The sequence below is a fragment of the Salvelinus alpinus genome, chromosome 4 (genome assembly GCF_045679555.1).
Source record: "Salvelinus alpinus chromosome 4, SLU_Salpinus.1, whole genome shotgun sequence".
Lineage (NCBI taxonomy): Eukaryota > Metazoa > Chordata > Actinopteri > Salmoniformes > Salmonidae > Salvelinus > Salvelinus alpinus.
Genome location: NC_092089.1, coordinates 64,980,834 through 65,002,061, shown reverse-complemented (window position 1 = coordinate 65,002,061; position 21,228 = coordinate 64,980,834). Strand labels below are relative to the sequence as shown.

At 42.2% G+C, this 21,228-nt stretch overlaps 2 protein-coding genes across 6 annotated transcripts in view; one reads left to right on the top strand and one right to left on the bottom strand.

Annotated features, from left to right (window-relative positions):
• The first annotated feature begins 13,012 nt into the window (after positions 1–13,012).
• On the top strand, positions 13,013–17,849 carry LOC139574158 (T-cell leukemia homeobox protein 3-like). The gene is made up of 3 exons (XM_071398394.1): positions 13,013–13,663; positions 14,948–15,182; positions 16,418–17,849. The coding sequence occupies exons 1-3, from the start codon at positions 13,246–13,248 to the stop codon at positions 16,599–16,601; spliced, it is 837 nt and encodes a 278-aa protein (XP_071254495.1). The 5' UTR covers positions 13,013–13,245; the 3' UTR covers positions 16,602–17,849.
• LOC139574159 (A-type potassium channel modulatory protein KCNIP1-like) overlaps positions 17,275–21,228 on the bottom strand; it is a 45,026-nt gene continuing 41,072 nt past the window's right edge. For all 5 annotated transcript variants that reach the window (XM_071398397.1, XM_071398396.1, XM_071398398.1 and 2 more), the window contains one exon: positions 17,275–19,829. In XM_071398397.1, the coding sequence (XP_071254498.1) occupies positions 19,782–19,829 (48 nt within the window). In that variant the 3' untranslated portion in view covers positions 17,275–19,781. The remainder of the gene's footprint in view (positions 19,830–21,228) is intronic.

The window sequence follows — 21,228 nt, the reverse complement described above, 5'->3', positions numbered from 1 at the left end:
GATTCTTTCCCATGATGTGGGATTATTTATCAGAGTTATTGACCTCCCAAAAAGTCAGATTTGAGTAATTTACATTGTGGTGCTGAAACTTCAATCGGAAATGGACACCTCATGGTGCTGAGAAGGCATTTCAACCGTCTTTATTTTAGACTTTACGAACAACAGGAGGGCTTTGTGTTGGAGCCTATTTCTTCCTATTTAAGAACATAAGGAAGAACATAACCTGTTTGACAGACGAAATTAGGCTATAGGCTGCTATATCCATAGATTTGCCGGTCAATTCCTCTACCCACCATGCACTCTTTAAATAGCCTACCTCCGTGAAGGGCTGTTATTAAGTGAAAACCAAGACTGGAATTGTTGGAGTATGAGAGGGTATGCCATAGACCTGTACAGACCTACCTACCCCTTGTCGGCTTAATTTTTTAAAGAAAATAAAACGGATCCGAAAATATAAAGTGATTTATAACAGCGCTTCGGTCCGCGATGCTTTATGCTAAAAACAAGCTGTTTTGACTCCAGTGCATATGGGAATATCACTGTTTAATTTCTTTGGCATTCAGAGGCTGAGCTACAACGTTCAATAGCCGAGGAGACAAAAACATGACTTTGCTTGGGAAGTAATCTAATTCTCTCACTGTCAATTGATTAAGCTATTCACTTTCTGTACAGTAGAAGATGTCTAAACCCAGACAGCTTTTAGGGAAACACGTGTGACCTTCTCTCGTTGGGTTAAACCACTGAAGAAGAGTAGCCAGTAGATAATTAAAGCTTACGTTTTTCTGCGTTGGTAGGCTTACTCTGTCTGAGGTGGAAAGGTAGGCCTAACTTTTGAAATGACCACGCTCAGATTCCTAATGATGTCTCAGATTTTGTTATTTGCAAACAGGGACAGTTTCGTTGCAAACAAGACACACAGATTTGGCATCGGAGAAACATGAATAGATGAACACATAGGCCTATCTCTCTGTGATTTCAGTCATTTGTGTGGTATTAAAAAAGATTCCGCTAATACGTAAAATGACATAGAATGTTAATGAAAAGCCTTTTTTTTCTCGGACCTGCAAATACAATGATAGATTCATGCAATGCTTTTACTATAAAGGAGATATTTCCAACCCTACTCTTGTCCACGGTGGTCTGCAAACCCACAACCTTCTAGCCCGCAGCCACGAGTGCTATAAAGATTCCTGCATTGTCATGAAATGCTTACAGGACGAAGAACAGTTTCTAAAATGGCATATCCTAGGCCCTGGTCTGTCCAAGAAGTGAGGGTAAACAGTAGACATGTTCTCTGCTATCCACTTTATGTTTTAATTATTATTTGGGGTATACGGGAGGGTCATCCATTTTCATTTCAGAGAGGTCCGATATTCTCCATGTAACCCTTATAATACTGTAAATAACATTCACTGCCTAATCATTTCTATATAGCCTACACTTTGTTGTTCTGAACTTCTAACGAGAGTGGAGCGGGTGTGGCTTCTGTGACAATGATCTCCAGAGGGATGTCACTAGTTACCACAGCCACAAAGTCAAAATTGACTATAATCGTAAAAATGCTATGTTTATTTTTTTAAAGATTAGGGTTCGGCATAAGGTTAGCAGTGTGGTTAACGTTAGGGTTAAGGTTAGGGATCGGTTTAAAACCTGATTTCTAAAGAGCGACTGACCCTAAAATCCAACTAATCCCTTTAAAAACACCCTATGTGGCATCGATATGAGTCAGAAACATTTTTTCTAATGCCAAAATTGACTACAAAGTGTAAATAGGATCATTTTTGGTCATTAAGTCAGTCTCGTCTGAAGTTTGGAGTAATGAGTAAATTAAGGTTGGGATTACAATTATGTCAACAATTCATACCTCCTTTTGCCAACCTCCATGTGCAAATCGCACCTCAGGCCCCTTTGCTTCGCCTCATGATTGGGGCTCCTTTGTTTCATCTGCCCCCAAAGGATCACGGCCGCTTGAGACTGAAAAGCCCTATAGGGCTTGACCACAGCCAACTCTGGTTTGCATGCCCTGCGGAAGGACCCTAGTACCCTACCATGCGTACGGAATAGGTGGTTGGAATCCGTTGGTCCCTAATGGTGGTGAGTATACTGGTAGCTAGACCATAGACTGCTGATTAAGTGTCTGGTTTTGTATATTTTCATCATCATTATCACTATCATTGCTAGCATAGCTGACATTACCTAACTAGCTAGCTAACTACCTAACTAGCTAGCTGGGAATGTCAATGAAATGGGAAAGGTGCACATTAGTTCTATTAGCACAACCCTGCTTCCATGGTATTATGTAAAGGGTTGTTTATCCTACATGGACCTGTTACTACATTTGAAAACTATCGAATCACGTAGTTTAGAATACCTACATAAATTCAGCAATTGCATTCTTCTCATATTACTCTGTAGGATACTGACCCGTTGAAAGCTTCCGCCAGCACATCGCCATACATCTGCCTGTAGTTATTGAACTTGTTTGTTGTGATTGTTTGTTGTGATTGAGTGGGGGGGGGGAACAGCTGAGGGCAACGTTATAACAGATGGGTGCCTCTTGGCTGTACCAACTCTAGTTTGGCTTCTGTCATGGCCGTCAGCATTTCATGAGGAGAAACACAACAACAAAAAAGGCCAAATCAGTGGGTGCAGTTCCCCTATAAAAAAGAGAAATTGTGGAAATAGGCGGGGTTTATGACTTTGTGGCTGTGGTAATGGCCCAAGAGCAACTGCTCACCGATTTGACGACTCCAACGCAATTCCACCTCTGACACCGCCAAAAACATCCACTATACGGGTGTCTGCAATCGCCGGTTAATGCTTGATCTGATTGAATCTAGGCCTTAGAGGAAGAAGCAGATGAGACCAGGAGAAGAGTGGGAAGAGGGGAGGAGAGCAGGAGAAGAGTGGGACGAGAGGAGGAGAGCAGGAGAAGTGAAAGACAGCGAACGAGGAAGGATACGGCGCCCCAGAGAGGCTGGAGTCATAACTCATCTTTTATTAAAAATAATGAAAAAAGTTAATGAGTTAATAAGATCTGGAGAGAGGAGGGGTGGAGAGCATGGGAGGACGGGGGGAGAGAGAGAAAGAAAGGAGACCAGACAAAAAGATAGATTGGGACATAGGCAGAGATCAGAAAGTGGAGTTATGTGGCACAGTTCACACTTGCCTCCATCATTTGTTGAACATTTACAAACACCAAGATATCTTCCAGAACATTTCGGATGGATTCCCTTGAAAGATTTAGAAGGATGGTTTGTTTAGTTTAACTCCAGTCAACTTCAAGAAGCTATTTTCTGATGAGCCAACTCCCACAGTCATAGCCTTGTAATTAAATGTAGTTAGTAAGCAATTAACAGTGAAGCAGCTTCACATTGTCTCCTTCCACTAGGGTTCTGCATTAACACTGGATTATGGGAGAGATGCTGTTTGGAGAAGAACTCTCCATGGTCCATATTTGCATACGGACAAATGATGGATTAATTACTATTAAAACATCAGCATCTTAATGAGTTAGAAAGCAATTAAGAGGTTGTTAGCAATAACACAGAACAGCTCGGAACACACATAGGTGTTTATAGAGAACACAAACACACATACCGGTATGTACAAGATGTAGAAAGAAAGAAAGTTACAGACAGAATATTTTCTCCCCTCACCCTCCCACCCTGTGCTTCTCTATCTCAGTCTCTCTTCCTTTCTTTTTTCCTCTCTCATTTTCCCTCTCCCCCTCTTTTTCCACTATTATCTGTCTCTCTTTCCCTTTTTCCCTGAAACATGCTTACAGGGTGCAGTCCTGTGAAGGAATTTAATATGCAACTTTATATGAGAAACCTATTGTATGTGTCTCTGCCCATTCGGACTGCAATCTATCGGTTAGCCGGGCTAATGCAATAGAGAGAGCCTGGGCTATTTATCACAGCAAAGCCAAGCCTATATCTTCCTCTCTCACTATCTCTCTCCCATTCTCTCTCTCTCACACTCTATCTCTCTACTTATCCATCTTTCTCGTGTTCTCTCTTCTTCCCTCCCGTTCTCTCTCTCACAACTATCTCTCTGCACATTCTCTCTCTCTCTCTCTCTCTCTCTCTCTCTCTCTCACACAACTATCTCTCTGCACATTCCTCTCTCTCTCGTTCTCTCGTTCTCTCTCCCTCTCTCTCTTTTTCTCTCTTTGTCTTTATTCTACTCATACATTCCAGCATGTGATTAAATCACTGGAACGATGAGCTATCACTGTCCAGAGGGCTTCTCTGTGTCGGAGATTGGGATTCTGCATTATCCAGCAACACTGGTCATTTCAACCATGTTTAAAGTCAAGACTTTAAAAAACAAAGAAAACAAGTTTAGTGTCTTTATACTTGTTCTTTAATGTCCCCTTCCTCTCACACACGTAGGCTACACACACTCACACATACAAACAAACACAAACACACACACACACACAGAGACTAGGCTTGGGTGGTACCCAGATTGTCATACTGACCTTGTGCCATCCCGGGATTTTCAGTAATACAGACCCTGAACACAAGGGGCACTATTTTCAAACCCCACTGAGCCTCTGTAATCCAAAGGTTAGCAATGCTAAAAAGTACATATAAAATCCCATAGGGAATGCTAACTAAATGCTATCAAGTGCATTGTGAACATGTTATACTGTCTCTGACCTAAACTATTTGCAGGACAGACATCCCAGCTCATAAAGTTATACAATTTACTCAAAAATGCTACTAACAGTTTGCTGCACGCACAAAACAAATATTAGACAGCAAGGCTCTTGATCCAGGAGGGGATTCTCTGCTGATACCAAGCGAAGCATGATTTTGAAAGAAGCTAACCACTAGCTAGGTAGCTAACTAGATACTAAATTAGCAGACCAAATGCACAACTGCAGAGCATTTAGCACATTTTAGACAGTTAACTAAATAGTTATAAAATATCTAGCTGGCAAACATTTAGTTCTGAATTCCATACTGTAACTAGATCACCTGGCGACCGCTGCACAACAGTGAGTGACTCACAAGGCTCCGGTCTCCTGTCGTTGTGTGCTTGTAAACAAACACCACATGACTGGGGACAACTAGTAAGCTTCATTATTCAAAATGATGTGACAGGTGAAATGAGGAATACAGCATTGCACAAGTGGACTGCAGGTGTTTACTTAAAAAGTGGCTACAAATATTCACATTTATATAAAAAAATAATAGTTTCAACAGTATTGACGGTATTGAAAAACTATTTCCAAATACCCTGGTATACGGTATATACAGTATACCGCCCAAGCCTAACAGACACACACACAGACACACAGACACACAAACACAAAACTTTTGCATTAGCATACAGACTGATGAGCCACCTGCAGCGATTAAAAAAATGCACATTGCTAAATTCATTACACAAATCAGCCGGATATATGGCCATTGTGTAATAGCTGATGGCAATTAATAAGAGATTAGTGGTAATCAGACTTATAATAACATCTCACCCAGAGGGCACTGCTGGAAATTAATAACCACACATGCATCTTCACAAACACACACACACACAAACACAGGTGAGAGCACACACATCTCTGGTAACCTGAATGGTGCAATACAATCTCTCTCTCTCTCTCTCTCTCTCTCTCTCTCTCTCTCTCTCTCTCTCTCTCTCTCTCTCTCTCTCTCTCTCTCTCTCTCTCTCTCTCTCTCTCTCTCTCTCTCTCTCTCTCTCTCTCTCTCTCTCTCTCTCTCTCTCTCTCTCTCAGTTTGTAGCACAATCTGCTGAACTGTGTCAGCCAACATCCTTGTCACTGCAGTGGAAGATCCCCATTGAAGACTGTGTTTCAATGTGTGTACAGTATCAATGGTTGAGGGTGTGTGGTGTGTGTGTGTGGGGGGGGGGGGGGGGTCACAGAGATGGGGAGGGGGCAGCTGGATACTCTCCCCACCCCTAGGGGTCCTCACACCAATCAGCAGAGTGCACTGAGAATCAATTAACACCAGTGGGAGGGGGCAGAGGGTACGGACACACACACACACACAGACTCCCCGTCCACACACACACTCTGTCCACACACATGGTCCTGTCCGAGAAAATATCCATCAGAACGCACACACGTGTTGTATGCCAAAAACCATGCACACACACACACACAGAATTACACATGCTCATAAGCGTGTGTGTGTGTGTGTGTGTGTGTGTGTGTGTGTGTGTGTGTGTGTGTGTGTGTGTGTGTGTGTGTGTGTGTGTGTGTGTGTGTGTGTGTGTGTGTGTGTGTGTGTGTGTGTGTGTGTATCTCACTCTCCTGGTGTGCCCCGGTCTCTGGTGGTGAGAGGTTGGGGAACAGATTGGGGGTCAGCAGGGGAGGCAGGCCTGGGTCAACCCCATCCGTGTGTGTGTGTGTGTGTGTGTGTGGAGAGAGAGGGGGTACTATAATCACATGGGTGTAAAATGAATATGATAAATGATGTTCACTCCAAATTAACTTATACAGCCATCCTTTTGAATCCACAGGGAGAGAGAAGGGAAATCCCACTGGTCCAGGTGAGACTAGGAAACCTACTTACCTCTCCCTTTCTTTCTCCCTCATTCTCTCTCTCTCTCTCTCTCTCTCTCTCTCTCTCTCTCTCTCTCTCTCTCTCTCTCTCTCTCTCTCTCTCTCTCTCTCTCTCTCTCTCTCTCTCTCTCTCTCTCTCTCTCTCTCTCTCTCTCTCTCTCTCTCTCTCTCTCTCTCTCCCTCTTTCTCTCTCTCTCTCTCTCTTTCTCTCTCTCTCTCGCCCTCTTTCTCTCTCTCTTTCTCTCTTTCTCTCTCTCCCTCTTTCTCTCTCTCTTTCTCCCTCTTTCTCTCTTTCTCTCCCTTTCTCTCTCTCTCTCTCTCTCTCCCTCTTTCTCTCTCTCTCTCCCTCTCTCTTCTCTCTCTCTCTCTCTCCCTCTCTCTTTCTCTCTCCCTCTTTCTCTCTCTCTCTCTCTCTCTCTCTCTCTCTCCTCTCTCTCTCTCTCCCTCTTTCTCTCTCTCTTTCTCCCTCTCTCTCTCTCTCTCTCTCTCTCTCCCTCTTTCTCTCTCTCTCTCTCTCTCTCTTTCTCTCTCTCTCCCTCTCTCTCTCTCTCTCTCTCTCTCTTTCTCTCTCTCCCTCTCTCTCTCTCTCTCTCTCTCTCTCTCTCTCTCTCTCTCTCTCTCTCCCTCTCCCTCTCTCTTTACATGGTTAAAAAGGCAGATGGCAAAGAACTAGAATGGAATGAGAAGTAAAAAGAGGAGAAAAGTGTGTGGTTCAACAGAAAACTGATTCTCTCCACCGCTCCACTACCGACAGTATCCAGACCCATCTGTTAACCCATTCTACACAGATACACACACACACACTCTCCTCCTCCCTGCCCTGAGGGAGGGTAAGCTGATAGCCCTGTGCTGGTGTGAGTGACTGGTATTAGTTTCTCCTTCTCTCTCTGATACACACTAATGACGCACCAGGGACTACCTCTGATAAATAATGGGAAATCAATAGAGAAACAGAGCTCCATGCTCGCTAACATGCTACCTCTCTCTCACTCACTAACATACTATCTCTCTCGCTAACATGCTACCTCTCTCTCACTCACTAACATACGATCTCTCTCGCTAACATACTACCTCTCTCTCACTCACTCACTTATATACTACCTCTCTCTCACTCACTAACATACGATCTCTCTCGCTAACATGCTACCTCTCTCTCACTCACTAACATACGATCTCTCTCGCTAACATACTACCTCTCTCTCACTCACTCACTTATATACTACCTCTCGCTCACAAACATACTACCTCACGCTCACTAACATACTACCTCTCACTCACTCACTTACATACTACCGCTCTCTCGCTAACATACTACCTCTCTCTCACTCGCTAACACACTACCTTTCACTCACTCAGTCACACCTCAGACCAGCACGTGTGTGCAGGGAAATATGTGTGTGTGTGTGTGTGTGTGTGTGTATGTGTGTGTGTGTGTGTGTGTGTGTGTGTGTGTGTGTGTGTGTGTGTGTGTGTGTGTGTGTGTGTGTGTGTGTGTGTGTGTGTGTGTGTGTGTGTGTGTGTCAGACTGCAGCCTGGGGCAGGACAGGTGGGACTGGTGGCAGTGCAGGCCAGGCGAAGCAGGGGACTGGAGTATCTCCTCTATCAGGGAGGGGAGCACTACGGCTGGTGGCAGCTGGTCCCTTCCCCCCCCTCCCTTCTCCCCTCCACCAGCACCCCGCGGGTAGGCAACAGGAGGGGTGAGTAGGTCAAAAGGCAGAAGAATGGGCAGAACGGCGACACGCAGGATAATCGGCTTTTATGAAGCGCAGAGAACAGAGAGGGCTGGTAAGCGCTGCTCTGACACAATGATACTGAGATGAACACTAATGAATTAACACATTAACACAGGACCAAGGGGCCTGCAGGTCGCCTCAGCTGCTCACACACAAACACACACACACACACACACAAATCAAGTCTGACACATCTACACACTCGCTAACGTGCTCACTAATTAATTTCATTAGTCATTTGTCAAGGACAGCCAAACATGTTTTGAAATGTGATGCTTTTTGAAACATTGGGGTGTCTGGGTCTAAAAACTATGACAGACAGACAGACAGACAGACAGACAGACAGACAGACAGACAGACAGACAGACAGACAGACAGACAGACAGACAGACAGACAGACAGGAAGATTGTTTGACAGATAGACAGGCAGACATGCAGGGATGCAGAGAGACAGACAGTCATGCGGACAGAGAGGCAGTCAGGTAGACATGTAGCAATACAGACAGACAGACAGACAGACAGACAGACAGACAGACAGACAGACAGACAGACAGACAGACAGACACTAACCAAAGCCATGTGATACTCATTAATGTGTTAATGCCGATTCTCTTACATCTCAATCTGGTCCATCCTTTTCCTCTCCATCCATCCCTTTAATTCAAGATTGTGTGGTTACCTTCCTGCCCCCCTCCTCCTCTCCCTCCCCCTTTCTCTTTCTTTCTCGCTGTCTCTGTCTAACCAGCATGAAGAGGCAGAGTGCATTCAACCATCAGAACAAATGTTCCACACACACACACACACACACACACACACACACACACACACACACACACACACACACACACACACACACACACACACACACACACACACACACACACACACACACACACACACACTTGATCCCAGCCAAACCCCAATCCTTCCCTTTGTTTTTACAAACCAAGAACACAATACTCAACAAATATCTCAAAATAAACGCTCAAAATATATACAATAAAACAAACATTTTCTGTGATTGGGCTTTGTCTTCCAAAACTAGTTTAGCCAATAGTAGCCGACTAAGGACTTTGTGCATGCCCTGTACCCACAAGGGCAAAGCCCTTCCACCCCGTAGTCCTGTGTTTCATGCTCTAACACAGTGTAAGTCACCGGCAGGGTTATCCTCGTCCCCAAAGAGACTGGAAATCCCGTTCCACCCATCTCCGACCCTATTGAATCATCCCACTGAGCATTTCAGCATGCAACACACACTGGGAACGCCATACACTGAGCACGGAAAAGAGAAAACATTATCTTTCTCTTTCATTGTAAACAGAGATTTATTCTGTCAAGCATTGTAGGCTAATGTGAAATAGCCCCAATAAATGTTGTATGACTCAAGCTTCATTGATTGCTATAGCTGCGTGTTGCCCAATAGCCCGCACCAATGTCTTGGAGCTTAATATGTATATTAAACACTTTAAATATTTCATGAGGACGGCAGGAAAAGAATCGTTAGGAGCGGTAAAGTTTCATTAGCAACTCCATTTGGCTGCGAGGCAATCTCGTCCTCTACCACTGTCGCTTCTATTGCAATAAAACACATCTCTCTAGTCCCTCTCTCCTTCCTATCCCACACTCATCTCCCCGTTTTCCCTCTCTTTCTACATATCATAATAAAACATTTGTAGATCCTCTTTAAATGCACTATTACTTACGGCTGCCTTTTCATATTCTAACATCACGGGCACTTTAGTGACGACAGAAAAACGCGTCATTCATTATTCAAAAGAGGACGATCACGTCCCTAAGAGAGACAGAAGCCCGCTCGTGAAATTGATAACAGTGGAGACTCGTGCAATAAAAATGGAGCCCGCGGGTGCCACGAACCCGAACCTCGATTATGCAGATCAAGTGGTAATTTCTCAAACAAATCGCACGCTTTCAGTCTTTTGTTCCATTTTCTTTGGACTGGAGCAAATCTCTCCAGAGAAAGAATGCCAGCTGAATATATTGGCTTTGCAATTTCGCACGAGAATTGACGTTCTAGCAGAGGGTCATTTAGATGAAGAGAGCTCGCCAAAGTCAAGTGTTACGCCAATTACTCGACTAATAATTATAAGCGTTACAATTATTTTAGCCTACTATAGTATTGGCATAGTTGTTTTTTTGTAACCACTATTATATAATTGTTGTTAAAGGCTTTAACATTTTTGTTCGAAAGTAGGCATATCTACAGGGAGTCTTGTTTCCTGATCTGTTTGTGCTCTTGCCAAGTCCATTGGCGTCATTGTCAATCAAGCACACTCTTTTTTATAAAGTTAATATGTTTTGTATCCATTTGCGTATTTATTTATTTCTAGTATTTTTATGATTTACTACAGCTATTGTTATTTTATAAACCTAATTATGATTTTATAATCCATACAGTGGGCCTATGATGCTTATATGTAGTTGCTTGTATGTAGTTCTGTCTTTGAGCTGTTCTTGTCTATTGATGTGCTGTATTATGTCATTCTGTATTATGTTTCATGTTGTTTTGGACCCCAGGAAGAGTAGCTGCTGCTTTTGCAACAGCTAATTGGGATCCTAATAAAATACCAAATACCAAAAGCTTTCTCCGCAATTAGTGACATCATGGGTGGTTTTCTGAGGTACATCGGGGCTAATGGTGACATAATCTCGGAAAATCTGAGGATTACACAAACTCATTTACACCCACGACCCCTGGACCAACGCTTCCCGGTCCCAGTCCGCTCATTCCATTTCCAGTGGCGCCTAGCCTATGGCACGGTCTCCGCCGCGTTCCAAAATCCACAGTGTAGCAAAAAATACTAAAAACATATAGAAAAAAAACAACGGTATATGCGTACAGATTGTCATATAAATCTAAATCGAATGTATGCAATCTAAAAAATAAATATATATCAAACATATCATTTTATAAACCTATGAACAACATACACAATGAAAAGTGTGTATGATTTTAATATGACATAGCCTGATAACTGTTTAGGCAGTAGCCTAAATGTGTGCGGTGAAATGAGAGCAGTCCAACAGTCCAATTCTTCCCCATGGAAATATGACCACCAGCGGGGTCACATATGGCGGGGAAAACTAGCCAATTCTGCCAGTCCGTATTGCTAAATAACCACCTCAAGTTTGAGTTTTTTGATACCTCGTTTATTCGTTTACAGATAACACAGGTATTGTAAACTACTTCAAAAGAATTACGACGAAATCATTATTATTCATAGAGAAATTTCCACAGGGTGAATCTGAAAACATTAACGCACTTTTGCTAAGGAAAAAAAAACGTTTAATGTTGCGATGGAACAGAATAGCCTAATGTGCATTGGTAAAGAAACAAAAAACAAGATAAACTCAATTTACTCGTGGAACAAATTTGATCGAGTTGATATTTGTGGGCGGTAGGCTGCCTATCTCATATTGATTCATCAAATGAATCATGAAAACAGTCTTATTCATTATAGTTACAGTTATCTATGCGTGTCAAAATTAAAACGTATTGCAACCCAAAATATAGGGTTCAATTATAGGCTAATAGTAAAAAATAAAATAAAAAGGGAAACCTGTGTTGAAAATCTTGGCTATTGTAAATAAATTAAATGAACATGTTTAATAGGTGAAAGACTAGGCCTATATCAGCACTAGAGATGAGGACAGGAACCCATTTCAGCAAGGCTCTAGCCAGGGGGTCGAGAAACAGTTAATTGTGTCCGTCTTTTCATTGCGTCTGATGGGCAGCAGGTTCCAGCGACCAATGCCGACCCTCCACTTCATCTGTACTAGCCCGTGGCCTCGTCACACAATTCCCTTTTTTATTAACATTTGATGTGGCACAGCGGTGGTATAGTTTAGGCCTCATAAGGACATAAAGCATTATTCCTATTATAATTATTCATCCTGGCGTGTGTATGACATAACCCACTGGTTTACTTACAGAGGAGGAGTGAACTGTAGCTGTAAACAGATGCCCGTAATCACAACTGAGAGGTGATGCCTCGCTTATTCTATACCTCAAACCAATGGTCCTAACTAAGGACCACTTCAATCCACGACGAATAGAGAGAAACTCTTGTGTTAATAAAGGCCCTCTCGTGTTTCTCATAGAAATAAAATCTATAATACGACTGAAGTGCCTGCATTAATCTCCACTACTCCATACTGGTCCGGAGAGAGACGCACAGTCCACAACACACGTAGCGTTATGGACTGTTTTGCCTATCACAGATATACCACAGAGAAAAAACAGAGGCATAAACAATAAAGAGACAAGGGCTATTGAGATAATCAACGATCAAAACTGAATATTATACTAATAGGAAAGGCAATAGGAAATATAAATGTAGGTAGGCCTAAGTGTTGCTACTCTTGTCTGTTATTTCAGTTCAATGGGAATATTAGATTACAGCATGCTGCATTTCCATGGAGACCGGGACAATGGTTACAAAATAGAGATTAGAAAACATGGACTCGGATCACCTTTTGAAAACCTGTAAACCCACAACGTCAAGTGAGGGATTGTCCAAACAGGTCAAATTAAAAGGTTTGGAAATCGATGCTCTAAATTGACCAACTCTGAGAGCTAGGAAGGAGCATGATGCCAAGTGATACCCACCATGCTTCAATCAGTCAAATGACAACCAATGAACAGTCAAGGCGTTGACAGCATCAACCAATAGAAGCACGGGAATGGGGCTTTTGGGGGGGAAACAGCAAGACCAAGATGTTTTGACGCAGGGAGTAGAGCGTCATAGACGTCTCCAAACGCACATCAAACTTTCACTGGCGCTCCCGAGGATGATCTGAAGGAGGCCTTTCCGAAGTTGCAGACGGTCGGATTTTGAAAGGAAGATGACATTGGAGCCAACGGCATCTTCTCTTTGGCACAAACCGGCCGTTTAACCTCGTAATTTAATTTCCATCCAGTCCAGCCATCCCACGGTCTATTGAAAGGTGAGGATGGAGCGCGCACCCAGCGCCCCAAGTCCTCCTCCCAAAGCGGCCCAGCACGAACCCATCAGCTTCGGTATCGACCAGATACTCAGTAGCGGTGCTGACTCAGAGACCGGCCGGACTAGCAGCAGATACGGTTCGGATACAAGCAGTGGAGACGGTTACCGTTTGGGAAGCCCAACAGTAGGGAACGCTGCCTCCTACACTGCGCTGTCCATCTCCCTCTCCGGCATGGTACCACAGTTAGAGGATCCTGGTTTGTACGGAGTGAACTGTAGCCTGGGCAGCAGAGGAGTGATCCGGGTGCCTGCTCACAGACCGTTGACTACATCGGGGCCGCCGCACTTGATGAGCGCTGTACCCGGGTATGGAGGCCTGTGTTACCCGTGGGTCGGAAATAGGTTCGCCAAGGAAAGGTTATCAGGTAACTTTCCGATAGAACCCGTAGCATCAAATAATGTTATTGGAAAAAATACACAATTTCATGCGCAGTGATTTAGGTTATCTATGTTTCCCGTAATGGCAATTTTACTTTCAATGTGTTCAAAACAGCTTAGTTTACAATAAGCGTGCAATAAGCTTAGAAAAATTGAAAAGACTAATAACAACGATAACGATACAGCAATAAACATTTAAATAATAAGGATGATGTGATCAATAAAATAACAAGGCAAATTAATTCAATCTTCAACCTTTTATGCATACAAAAAATAAGAAAATGTAGGCTTACATTTTTTTTTTAAATGCAGTCATTTAGCAGACTCGACCCATGCAATTTTACTGAAATTGTAGCCTGTTTCAATATTTCTCTTAATCATTTAGCCAATGTGAATATTACAATACTTAGCCTATACTATAGCAACGAAAATCACACAAATATTGAATTGGTCTATAAAAAGATGGCCTTTCAAAACGAAATGAGTGAAAAAAATCTCAAACAAATAATTTGGTGCTAGAAGACCCTAAGCCTAAATCAATGAAAATGGAGGCATTTACAGAGAGATAAAATAAAATATAAATATACAATTTTGGTGGATTCTTACAGTGCAATTTCAATCAATTATAGGCTACCAATTAAAAAGTTATTAACATACCACGTGAAATAAGAAAACATAATAAACAATAGCATTGTAGCAATTATGTTGGGAGGCATTATTTTCCACAACGATTTTTTTTCGCCATAATTCACACCCAACAGTTTAGCCAAAGATATATGAAGAACTCGAAAACAATCTCGCCTAAAGTGGTCTCCCATAGTTTGAATGTTAGGCCATAATACTATTGATTTATTTACATTTTTTATGTTCAAATTCGGCACCCAGAACTGAAGCCAAAATTATTCACTCCCTGTATTTACTACGCTATTTCATGTGATTGTTTGTTCACGCTAGAGGAGGCAAGCCTAACTTCAATAGCCAGACAGGAATGATATCTTTATCCACAGAAAATAACCGGATAAAACAGAACTGCTCGGTTTTATTCAGACGCCAAATTAACCAATAGAATAAATATTCTTCTGTTCTTCAACTTTCTTTCTCAAAAAACATTTATAGCCTAACCTTTGTTTTCGGGTGAGGATTATGTAGGCCCTACAAGTAGGCCTACTACCAAACCTTGTCAACTGTACAACAAAGTTGGAGGCTCACCTCACTTTTCCACTGCGTAAACTCAACCTCCAGTCTGTCTGTCTTTCTGCTCTCTCCGTCAGCTCTCGTGCCATTCACGGTGACCCGGCGAATAGGTCATCCATACCAGAACCGCACGCCGCCCAAACGGAAAAAGCCTCGGACATCGTTCTCCCGTGTGCAGATTTGTGAATTGGAGAAGCGCTTCCACCGGCAGAAGTACCTCGCGAGCGCCGAGCGGGCCACCCTTGCCAAGAGCCTGAAGATGACGGACGCGCAAGTCAAGACCTGGTTCCAGAACCGACGGACCAAATGGAGGTCAGTTGATCCATGAGCTTAACTGTTTACTCAAACCTTGAGTTGACCTCATATAGAGGGACAGAGGCGCAACTTTGGTTTCAGAAGTGGGGGGGGACATAATTATTATTATTATATATTTTTTAATTCAGTTGGATAAACACTCCAAACAGCCTGCCCGACCGCTCGGAGGCATCCGCATGGTCCTAAAACACACCGTTGCCCTGTTTTGTATCACACATAAAACTAGGGGACCAAAAAATGCAATGTCGCCCGACACCAGTGAAAGTTGTGCCCATGGAGATGGATACAGGGCTCTAGTGCCCAAAAGCCCGTTTTAGCATGGGCAGGCCATTGATGACTTTCACCGTTTTGAAGTAGTCAACTGGGTGGGACTTCCTATGGGTTAGGGAATGATCGCATGATTGATTCCATGCGGTTTATCAGGAGGGATCAGCCAATTAATTATACTAGTGAGCAAACATTCCATAACTGCAGATGGCACTAAATCGCCAAACTTGACTTTATACCTTTTCAAACAGCACACTACAGCTGACAGTATGCACCCTTTCAGTTTCTTTGCCAAATCATAGAAGTAGTAGAAGATGAAAACTGCCTACTTCAAAATAGACATGGCCTCAATGGCGCTGCCCATGCTCTCACAGACACCATGAATAGGACAGGTGCAACGATGTGATGTCTATCTAAGTCTATGGTTTACCTCTTCATTTTACATGTTTTCAAATCTCATTCACCAGTCACTTCCGCTCATGTGCAATTAGTCTGGGGAGGAGGTTAGCTTTAGCTTGGCCTTAATGGGGGACTAATCATTTTTGGGTTGTGTGAGTGTATAATTGCAGAGGATTTTAAACTAAAGGCAAACAGACGCAGGCTGTTCTTACCATCATGTTTTTTCCTGGCACTCATTTCTATTCCTGGTTCTGCTGGTGGTAGGCCTACAGGATATTCCCATCGTTTTTCGGCGAAGAAACATTTGGGATCTACCAGCTGCCTAGTGTGCTTATTATGGGCTTGTTCATGCGGGTCGCCATGATCTATGTACTGTGAAGCCAATTTTTTTACACTTGTGTTATAAGACAAAATAAGCTGTAGATGCATATGGAAAGTTGAGGGGGTATATAAATGTCCACTATAGGCTACCTAAATTTGACCGTCGCTGAATGTCAACGTATAAATATTCTTTGTTCATAACTCAATTTTATGCAATTAATCTCTCTCTCTTTTTGCTCTCTCAGGAGACAGACAGCGGAGGAAAGGGAGGCTGAGCGTCAACAGGCCAATCGGCTGATCCTGCAACTGCAGGCCGACGCCCTCCACAAGTCCCTCGGCGAATCAGCAGGCTCCGACCCACTGTGCTCACATAACTCCTCCCTGTACGCCCTGCAGAACATGCAGCCCTGGGCCGAGGAGAGGGAGTAGGAGGAAGTCTCCCCCAACCGCTGTTCCAGGGTCACACATTTACTCATCCGTCCAATTGGGGTGATCTGATCTGATCCTAGATTATTTGTTGGTGCCAAAATGGAGGGTATGGACAGTGCGATGCCCCTTTGAGACTGTGTAGAGACTAGGCGTCTGATAGGACCACACCCTCAACCTGAATGAATGACTGCACTGTCGACATTACACAAGCACCGTTACCAGTTTCCACAAGTGTTTTTACCCCTATCTGGCCTTATGTTGCATTCCACCCTGTGACTCTATGGCTAAAGACTGAGGTTGTAGACTAAAATTGACAGGGAAGGATAGGAGGAGTGTGTGTAAGGTAGAGGGATGGATAGAGGTGTAGGAGAGAGGGAGGAAGAGGGGGAGAGAGAGGGAGGAATTGGACAGGGGTTGCAGAAGGATGCATGTCATGTTGTTAATGAAACTAAAACATCCTCAAATGTTTCATTTGTATTTGTGACAAATTTCCTATGAGGATGTAAATGTTTCATAATTTGTACTTGGGATGTATACATATGTAAATAACGATATAAACTCTTCACTTGAGATCACTTTGCTTATGTTTTTTTTGTGACACAGAGACATGAATGGAAAGCTTTAATTACTCACAGCCTCTCTCCCTTGCTAAAGAAGACACTTCAAAGGTCACTACTTTCTCTGAAAAGTTTATTGTTAAATATCATTTTGTACAACATTTCGATATACACTGATGTGATTCAATTTTTTTCTGTCTGTCATTCTCTGTCTGTTAGTCTCACCTTTCTGCGCTTTGCTGATCATGAATCTTGATATTGTATAAAAGTATAGGTGAAGGTAAGGTAATAGGGGACTGTGAAATAAGGGATTCTGTGTTCTGTTGTCAGTAAGTCATCACATTGATTAGGCTATTGTCATCATCACCCATGTCATGGCTTTCATTCCTGTATTCTCAGTGACAAGGTATAATTCTCTCTCTCTCTCTCTCTGATGTTGGGTATTGTCTTGAGAGTTGTTACTGTACAGTTGTAATGTCCCACAGGATACCATGCACACACCCATATTGGCACAAAACAAGCATAAGAACACACTTCAAAATAGTGCTGGGCGATTAGCGCTTTTTGAGGTCGGTTCAGGTTTGGTTTTTGAAAAATAATCACGGTTTTCTTATTTTTTTCTATTTTACAATAAATGCATTATGTGTTCAATGCTGTAACAACAATGAATAAAACAATTGATGGTAGTGAGTGACAGCCTATTACTATCAGTTATTAGGCTCTAAAACATAATTTTTTCACATTACTTTACTTACAGTAAATTCAATATTTTGGTTGTGTATATTACATATTTGTTTTTAGTATGGTGATACTAAGATATGCAATTACTGCATATCCCTTATTAACAAACTTATCACTTATTCACATTACTTTAATAAAATATTTCAGTTGTTGTGTATATTTTTTTAATTTCATCTGATGACTTAATAGTTTATTCCAAGTCATCATCTCATCTCTGCTCAGGCTGTAGCAGCCAGCCAGCCATCTATCTCTGTTCTCCCAGAGTCATCCTTCAGGATAGCAGACTTACATAGCTGGCTAGCTGCCTGCTGTCCGATGAAATCCCATTTTAAGTAGTTCTTTAAAGTAGATAAAGCATACTTTTAACACTGCTAAATTTATTTGATTGTTGTATTTTTTATTTTACCTTTATTTAACTAGGCAAGTCAGTTAAGAACAAATTCTAATTTTCAATGACGGCCTAGGAACAGTGGGTTAACTGCCTTGTTCAGGGGCAGAACGACAGATTTATACCTTGTCAGCTCGGGGATTTGAGCTTGCAAACTTTCGGTTACTAGTCCAACGCTCTAACCACTAGGCTACTAACAACTATCAATCAATTAGATACATCAATCAATTAGATACATTCTCTCCTATCTCTCTATCACTCTTCCTCTGTGTCTGTCGGCCACACAGGCTTGCCCGGCAAAGAACCAATGAGAACAGGAGGCAGCTAGCTGTAGGCAATGGATTCTGGTAAATGTAGTTCACTACCACGTTTTCGGCGCTTAACTCTGATGAGTTGGACAACATGTCCCAGAGAGAAATCTCTCTAGAGAAATGGCACAAATGGTGCACAACTAAATGGAATTCAAATAATGGAACCAATGTCAGTCAATTAGTTATTTACAAACTGAAAATAAACCAACATTTCGGTTATTCGCTCAGCACTACTTCAAAATTGGCATAGGCCACAGAACATTCAATCCAGGCTCTCTGGGTTGGAATATCATCTGGCCAGGTTGACAGACAAAGAGACAGATCAACGGAGCTCAGTGCAGACAGAAAGATAGAAGCCAAAAACCCAATGACACAAGGCACCACAACACGAAAAACATTGACTAACACTAACACACATACAGTAGGAGTGCTGTATATAGCGGCGTTAGGACTGACTTGTTTTAAATGTATATTTCTTAATATGTTGCGGTCAAATACAGATCACATGACTTCTACAAATGAAAATGTACAGGAAATGTCCTCAATTTGTATTTGTAAACTGTATTTGTGGTGAAATTGAGGCCAGTCTTCAATCCAAGGAGTGTTATAGAGCGGCGCACTGACTGCCGACAATGCGACTTTTAAGGGCAACTTCCCCGACGTTCAAAGAGATCGCTCTATAGCGCGCCTCGGATTGAATCCCGGCCTGACACGGTGTAGGTATGTGTGTATGTCTTAATATGTGTGTGTATGTCTCTATAATGTCAGTATGTCAATTAACAGGTGTTATATACACTCTCTGAGAGAACAGTAACCATAACAACGACGACAACATCAACAGAACAAGACTGAGAGAGTTCGGACCAAGGGTGAAAGATTACAGGGTCACAGGAAGATCAAAAACAGGTACAAGGGGTCAGAGGTCAGTGGGAGGGGTCATTACCCAGCCTGTTGATTGGTCACTGCCATTGTAACGTGATGGTGAGACACTGTGCCACACGGCAGATGCATATAGATGTTGCTGGGCGGCCAGTGTTGAGTACCTCTCATAACCATGCTGACAGCAAAGTTTATGCGTGTCCCTTTTCGCCATTAAATGGTGGGCTGCTCTTTCTTCTCACAGTTCAAAGGTCTTTCCTATCCCTCTTTCATTTTCCCACTGTGTCTCTTTTGTCTGTTTCATTTATATCACGTTTTCGAAAAGCTGCAGGGACCTCATGATGTTTTCATCCTGGGGAAGAAAGTATGAAAAAAAGGAGAAAGCTGATCATGAGGAAAAAAACAGTAACATCTCTGAACTTGCACATACACAGTGGTGGAACAAGTACCCAACTGTCCTACTAGAGAAAAATGTAAAATATCTTAATAGAAAATGACTCAAGTAAAAGTAAAAGTCACCCAGTAAAAGTCTAAAAGCATTCGTTTTAAAATATTCTTAAGTATCAAAAGTAAAAGTATAAATCATTTCAAATTCCTTATATTAAACAAACCTGATGGCACCAATTTCTTGTTTTTTAATTTAGGGAAAGCCACGGGCATACTTTAACATTCAGACATCATTTACAAGCGAAGCATGTGTGTTTAGTGAGTCCACCAGATCAGAGGCAGTAGGGATGACCAGGGATGTTCGGTTGATAACTGCTTGAATTTGACTCTTTTCCTGTCCTGCTAAGCATTCAAAATGTAATGAGTACTTTTGGGTGTCAAGGAAAATGTATCGAGTAAAAAGTACAATATTTAAAAGTAAAAGTAAAAGTAGTCAAAAATATAAATAGTTAGTTGTTTTTTGTGCTATCTGTACTTTACTTAAGTAGTACTTTAAAGTATCTTTACACTACTGCACATGCTGTACAGTGCTCAGTGTAGTACTCTGACTGTATCACATAAGTACCACTAGGTGGCAACGAAGACTGAGAAGAGGTTATAAATTAAAATGTCTTACTCAGGCAGTTTAAAATAGAGTACCACATCACCCCAAAAGCCTAGCGGACAAACAAGGAAATGGTTCCAATAATATTTGCGACACTCATTTTTTTCCCATATGCGATTTTAGAAACACTTAAAATAAAGGCTGGGTTTCGTGTAGGCTCACCCTGGTGTGACGTTTTGATAACCGTGTACATTTCTTTAGGACAAGGTAACTTCTATCGACACAATGGCCTGTATTTACCCCCCAAAAATGAAACGCTAATTAGCTGCTAATGTGGCAATCATTTTAAAAAAACGACAAATGCCACGATGGGCTGTAGGGGCCCGTGCGCCTGACATCAATGTTTATATTTTCATTGAATAAATAATTTTGACAGAAACCCTCCAAAAATTAATTCATAAACCTTTTTTTTAACTGACATATGTTCTAGGAAGCTAAATGTTTGTTTCTTGGGCTTCGGGCAAGTGACTGAAAAAGTGCCCCCCAGGTCTTGAAAAATAGTGCAATGAGTGGGGCTTACTCAGATGTTCCAAAGAGCATATCAGACCGAGAGCCTAATGCTTCTTAGGTAGTTCTTTATGAGTTTTAGTTTAGAAAATATCCTCTCCGCAGAAGCAACAGTTATAGTGATGGTAAAAAACTGCTTGAATACCATAACATCAGGAAAACTGGGTTGAAGGGAGTTGTGCTTCAAATACAA

Coding starts and splice junctions, on each gene's coding strand:
- LOC139574158 (XM_071398394.1), top strand. CDS start 13,246: ATGGAGCGCGCACCCAGCGCCCCAAGTCCTCCTCCCAAAGCGGCCCAG. Junction 13,664..14,947: donor CGCCAAGGAAAGGTTATCAG/GTAACTTTCCGA, acceptor TCTCTCCGTCAG/CTCTCGTGCCATTCACGGTG. Junction 15,183..16,417: donor AACCGACGGACCAAATGGAG/GTCAGTTGATCC, acceptor TTGCTCTCTCAG/GAGACAGACAGCGGAGGAAA.